The sequence below is a fragment of the Pempheris klunzingeri genome, chromosome 18, assembly GCF_042242105.1.
Source record: "Pempheris klunzingeri isolate RE-2024b chromosome 18, fPemKlu1.hap1, whole genome shotgun sequence".
Classification (NCBI taxonomy): domain Eukaryota; kingdom Metazoa; phylum Chordata; class Actinopteri; order Acropomatiformes; family Pempheridae; genus Pempheris; species Pempheris klunzingeri.
The window spans coordinates 11,497,292-11,503,687 of record NC_092029.1 but is presented as its reverse complement, the minus strand read 5'-3'; the positions used below and the strand labels follow the sequence as shown (position 1 = coordinate 11,503,687).

Genomic DNA, 6,396 nt, shown 5'->3' with positions numbered 1-6,396 from the left:
TCTAAATGAAGTTATGAGAGCGACAAGGAGGATGTGGGAGCGTTTCCACTGAGATGCTCGCATCTACGCTGCGCACTGGGCTGACTGGAAATTTCAGTGGAAGTATTAGTAGGAAAAGGCGCTTCCTGTAACTGCGTGTCGCACAGATAAATGGAGTAACGGAAAGGAGGGGGGCGCAGAAACCTTGACACGGCGCTCAAGTGATGGTCAGTCAACTCAAGTGGACCTTTCGCTTCAGGAGAACCAATAATGCGTCGCACTATCACCACAGACACGGCGGAGTAACCCACAAGGGACGGGTCACCACGTCTGCGAGTCAGAATAAAAAGTGAGCTTCGCTTCGGGGAGACTTATCAGCTACTTCGGCGAGGACGCGTGAGCCGGAGCGCCGGATCCTTCAGCTGTGTGGACACTCGGCCGGCGCGCAGAGGATGACTACAGATGCTCAGCGAATACTTATGTGACTTCAGAAGCTTTGATTTCCCCCCCTCACAGAAGAGTAGACTTTAAGGGCTCATATTTCGGACCGGACAGAAGCAGGAATCTAAACTAAAGTTGCGCACAGATCTTCATTTGCATCCTCACCATTGTTGGACGTACGGGACTTTATCATAGAGTATTGGAAAAAGTTATCAAAGACCTGAGGGTAATTACATTTTTTGTATCCCAACACTCTTTGCTTCTCTACTTCTTTGTCTTTGTCTTTCTGCTCCCCCTCGTGTGATCCTGTTTATTTAACTTGTTCTTAACTCTCTTTTGCAAAGGAAATCTTGATCTCAGTGAGTTGCTGAAGAATTTAAAAAAAAAGTGCCACCAGGGCGCACAGGCTGCTAATAACCTGTAGCTCACTGATTCATGGCCAGTGAATTTCCTCTAAATAGCTACTTTTTAAAGGAATGTATAGCAAAAATTTGGTTGAACTACTATATGGATTATCAGAGATTATGATGCGAGATGTGAGATGTTCAGACAAGAAGCTGGTTTAGAGGATGAATATTTTCAAACGGTGACTCCACGTGATAAATATGTACTGTCAAGTGAGTCCATATGTGATTAAAAAAACGAAGCAAAAAGTTAAGAAACACACTTGGACAGCTTTGTGGCTCACAGCCAAAGTCTGATCTGTCAGTCCGCAGTTAAAACTGGCCTTCATGTGATGTTGCACCATGTTCTCAGCGGGTGGAGGCTACTGGGGATTGGTCTGACATTCATTCTCTTTCTCTCTTGCAGGTGCACAGGTTAAACTTTTTTTTTTTTTTTTACGTTGGAGAAGGAGTTCACTTTTTTTTCACTCCAGCTATGAGCGGACTGCGCAAGCACTTCAACATGGGACTGGTGCTACTGATGTGCACGCTGACCGGCCACTCCAGCGAGAGCGCGCCCACGGCGGCGACATCAGGCGGCAGGGACGCGCAGCGGGACTTGAGGCGGATAGTAGAGATCATGAGACACGCGGAGGACAGCCGGGGTCGCCACAGCGCGAAAACAGACGCGCCGGTAACATCACGGGTGAGGAGCTCCACGGCGGAACCACAGGATTTACGCAACTTGAAAACAGACAGAGGGGACCAAGTCGTCGGTGAGTGACTGCCTGTAGTCTGGGCGTGGATCTCAAGAGGGTGCTGTAGCGTATAATGAAGGACAAAGCCTGCTGGGATATGCGTAACGTTCATAATGCATAGTCACTGTAGACTTGTGGAAGTAAGGCGGGATAAAGATAAAGGGTTATTACTAATAACATTATCTATCTTACCTTGAGTGCCATGTAGCCGTTTAGACATCGGTTTGGAGGCAGAAATGTAAGGGGCAGATATTTCTAAACCTAGAAAAATGAGAGCAAATGTATCTGCATGGCTAAATGTAACCAAAGGTAAGTGAGAAAATCAGTATTTCTGTTCATTATTTGGGTGTTGGCCTGCCAACAATACAGTGGCTTCCTAATAATATTAGTTTTTGGCTTTGTGGCTGTTTGTCTCTCACTGAATATCAGCTTTGAATTTACAAAAACATCCCTGCTGTAGATGATGTGAAGGATGCCCCCTGATTAAAAAATCAGTAGGCTTTCATAAAAATGCAATTATCTGTACTATTTAAAAGCAGCTTCCTGACGCTCTTTTCCCATCTTCTCTCTCCATAGTTGTGTTCCCCAGGGATCTCAGAAAGAAGGAGAAATTCCTGAAACATATAACAGGTAAGGCCTCATCACAGACTTGTGTGTTGTGGGGTGTCAAGAGGGAGACAGAACGTTATGGGATCGAGAGTGGATGGCAGATCCAGTCGAAAATACAAGAGATTGATTGATTGATTGATTTGTAGAGCTGGAAATGATCTTACAGCCTGCTTCTCTTCCCTCTCAGGTCCTCTCTACTTCAGTCCCAAGTGCAGGAAGCATGTGTACAGAGTCTACCACCACACCAGAGAATGCACGATACCTGCATGTAAGCTGAAATTAAACTGATCCTCTTTGTTGGTCCAGCGTCAAAACACTGCGAAAAGCATCTGCTCACATGCACGTCTCTGTGTTTCATCTTCCTCTTCTCAGACTTCAAAAGATGCGCGCGGCTTCTCACGCGACTAGCCGGCAGCCCACAGTGCACAGAGGGGTAGCACACACAAGGTACTGTGATATATTCTAACTCAAACATCAATGTTTCATGCTGCTTAAAGAGAAGACGTGTACTCAGGATGTGTGGTCAAAGTGCTGGTGTGTTGTACTTGTTAGATATGAAAAATAGAACCCTGGTAGGCCAGTGCATATGACATGATGTGTGAGTGATGCAGGTTAATGCAGGAGTAACAAGGCAGTGGTGATGAAGTATTCAGAGTAGAAATAGCAATACTATGATATAAAAGTTCTGTTACAAGTAAAAGTCCTGCATTTAAAATGTTATTCAAACCTCCCGTGAAGAGTTTTAAATTGGTCATAAAACAGACTCAATATAATACTGATGCCTCTGTTTGACCGGCACCAGCAAACATCCATCAGTGAAAAGATTGACTATACTGGGTGTTTATCTTTTGTAATGCTAAATGCCTGCAACTGGGTCCGATCTCGATGAAGTGACTCACTCCAACTTATCCCAGCTCTCTTCCCTGTCCTCTTGGGGCGGTGGCACGGCCCACTGTGATTCCTGATCCGGCTGGTCTGGCCAGACATTGACCTGGACGTCCAAGCTGGGTTAGCTGTAATGTAGATCAGTAACTGTAGAGTAGATCAGACATTAATATCGTGGTATCAAAAACACAATTTTCCCTCTGAAAACGTCGCGAAGTAAACAAACAAAGTAGCATAAAATGGAAATGGAAATATTCAAGATTCATACCTGAGCACAATAATTGAATAAATGTTATTTTCAGTGTTGCTTAGTTATTTGTGTTTATTTGCATGATGCATCAAGCAGTGGTGGGAAGTAAGAAAGAACATTTTCTCGAATACTTATATATTCATGTACTTTAGACTTCTACTCCACAACATTTCAGAGGGGAATATTTGTATAGTTACTTTGCAGATTAAGATTTTACATACTAAGCATGCTCACTTTATAATAGTGATGTAAAGCAATATGCAAGTGAGTTAAACCGACCATGGCCAGCTACATGTTTAACATGATTAATGCACCAATGATATATTAAATAATGCTCCATCATCAGTTTACACTGTGTTTTTGCTCCTTAAGTGTAAGATCTGAATACTTCTTCCACTGCTGCATCAGACAAGTAAAGAATGAAAGATTTCCGTGCCAGTATATGGTATGAATATCACACCATGTTTTAAAACTGAACAAAAGCTTAGAAAGGTTGAAACTCGGTGTTTGAAAGCTTGAAATCAATTTTTTTTTTTAAAGTTTTGTAAGATTTAAAGTTCTGAAGGCTTGTTTAGTGTTAGAAAATCAGTTCAGCAAACATTATTTTGTATGTGAGCTTCCCTCCACAACAGCAGTGGCCCATTTTTGGGGGCATTATTTTATACATACAAAAAAAGAGATCTACTCACACAGTTGTGAGCTTCTTAGTCACATGATTTCTTGCAGTGTTGCCTCACAATTCTGGTCTGAAACGCTGAAACTCCATTCATACCCTTCACGATAAAAGCCCTAGGCATATACACAGCAGCTTACATAAACTTTGTTGAACAGTTAACTTAGTTAAATAGCTAATTTATCTTATTCAACATTACTACAGATTTCATTCAACTTCCATAGCTATGTACTCTTGGCTCTGGGACAGAGAACTGTGCATGTTTGTTTATCCTGTGCATGTCAGTTATTGGCAGAACAGCCTGTCGATCTCACCTAACCTGGTAAATATTTCCCATACCATCTGTTGGCTGTATTATTAGAAATAGATACCTGGCCGTCAATTTTCAAAACCTTGCTTCAATTTTTGTATTAGTGGCCACTCATAGTATTACAACAAAAAAATCCCCAGTGTTAACTGAAAGGAGTTTTCCTCTTAGACCACCTCCACCTCCAGCTACAAACATGGTCAATTATTTGTATTTCTATTGTATATTTTTAAGCCACAATGGTTTAATCTTTTTAAGACTTTTCCAAAACCCAGAAAAGTAATTTTTTCTGATTGATGTAACTGCTGTGTGTACGAGCTATTCACCAGCCTGGCTGGGCCAGAGGCATACTGGGATGAACACTACTGCACATACTCAGTGGGCCACATAACCCCGGAAGAAAACGGCATCTTCGTGTCAGGTTATAATACACCCATGGTTCCAGACCAGAGGTCCTTCCACAAATAAGGTGACTCGCTTTGAAAGGAGATTCAATCTTTCGAATTTCAAGCTTCAACGTTTCAGAACTTATGCACGCCAGTTTTCAGGTCACTTCTTATAAGGTTTCAAACAAGTTTCAAAACAAACTAATATACTGGGGAAGCAATAATAAATCTCAACCTCTGAAAATGCGTTGGAGAAACACTAAACAGAGTGCTGCAATTGCTGAAAGAAAACTCAAATACAAAATAGATGTTTGCAGATATCTGATTTTTTAGCCTAACAAAACGTTATGCAAGCCTCCAAAAATTAGATTCAATCTTGCAAAACCTTTTTTATTAGATTTGAAACTTTCAAACAACGAGTTTCGACCTTTCAATGCTTTTTATTTACAGTTCTGAAACATGGCATGGCATTAATCCCATGCAAGTAAGAGCTGAAGTTGACAGTATAAAGGTCATGTTTTCCTGTCTGGAGACACATAGACAGTTGTTCACAGTGGTGATATGCATGCTGTGTGGATGCACACGGACCTTAGCAGCGGCACAGCAGCAGATCTGTGGCAAATCCAGTTTCTTGATGTATTGTTTTGTGATTCTTTCTGGAAAGGGAAGAATTTGTCAGGTGCTGCCAAGTTGGAGACTGCACTAAATTTCACTTCCTCTTTGTTGCAGGTTGAAGCCAAATACAAGTTGTCCAGCAGAAGAAAAAAAACTTGGGAAAAAAGTGCCTTGAACTGTAAGAGGGAAGCCTCAAATACTCTGAGCAGTGCCAGCTGATATTAGACACAGTACTGCCCTTCAGTGAGGCTGCTTTGGCTGGGCCTCGATGGTTGGCTGTCACCACGAGGGAGCTACCAGGCATAAAAAAAAACAGACCAAGAAAACGAGGGGGAAACTGAAGAGTGGAGAAGAAAAAGGAACAAGAGGCTGAGAGAAACAAACATGAAGCCTGTTTTTCTCCTTCTGACATCCAAAAAGATGTTGCTAAAACAAAAAAAGGGATTGCATATTTTTGTTTTGGTCATTTCTTTAAGAAAAGAGCAAAATCCAAATTTACTGTTTTTAGCATGACTTGCTCTCTGCGACTGGTTTTGTGTTGAGCCATTCCCTTCTACTGCTGGCTCCCTGGCTGGCTGTCACAGCATAGTCTCACCCACTTGTGCTCACACTGACAAAGAACTGTGATTAAATTATTGATTGCGTGAACATTTCTCTGCGTCTTTGCAGAGACATGTTTAAAAAGAGGTGGCAGTTGTAAGTCACAGCCCTCCTGTGGATCTCGGTTGAGCTTGGTACCGTCTATATGTATATATTTGAGCTGTCACAAGGTTCCACTGTACATACTATAGGCCATGACCACATAAAAAGTGACTTGTACATACTGTAAAGCAAAGCATAAGAGGAATCCACCTATCTACCATAAATTAATGTGACTCACATGTATCAAATGGCTGTTAAATACCTATACATATATAAATATATATCTAAAATGAAATATATTTAAATAAATTATAAGATTGGTACAAACATGAATGGTCTTTGTTGTCTCGTGCAGTATTTTTTCTTACATTCCCGTCTTAAAATGTGGAATGCTCCATAACGACCGCATGACTTGACTGAGTCCTGGGACCACAGATTTCTTCCCTCTGGTGTTACAGACAGTGGGCT

General features: G+C 41.8%; 1 protein-coding gene across 1 annotated transcript; it reads left to right on the top strand.

Moving 5' to 3' along the window:
• Window positions 1-1,295: 1,295 nt before the first annotated feature.
• Window positions 1,296-6,188, top strand: alkal2a (ALK and LTK ligand 2a). Its single transcript, XM_070849687.1, has 5 exons — window positions 1,296-1,579; window positions 2,138-2,191; window positions 2,358-2,438; window positions 2,543-2,617; window positions 5,401-6,188. The coding sequence occupies exons 1-4, from the start codon at window positions 1,300-1,302 to the stop codon at window positions 2,605-2,607; spliced, it is 480 nt and encodes a 159-aa protein (XP_070705788.1). The 5' UTR covers window positions 1,296-1,299; the 3' UTR covers window positions 2,608-2,617; window positions 5,401-6,188.
• The last annotated feature ends 208 nt before the right edge of the window (window positions 6,189-6,396 follow it).

Coding starts and splice junctions, on each gene's coding strand:
- alkal2a (XM_070849687.1), top strand. CDS start 1,300: ATGAGCGGACTGCGCAAGCACTTCAACATGGGACTGGTGCTACTGATG. Junction 1,580..2,137: donor CAGAGGGGACCAAGTCGTCG/GTGAGTGACTGC, acceptor CTCTCTCCATAG/TTGTGTTCCCCAGGGATCTC. Junction 2,439..2,542: donor AGAATGCACGATACCTGCAT/GTAAGCTGAAAT, acceptor TCCTCTTCTCAG/ACTTCAAAAGATGCGCGCGG.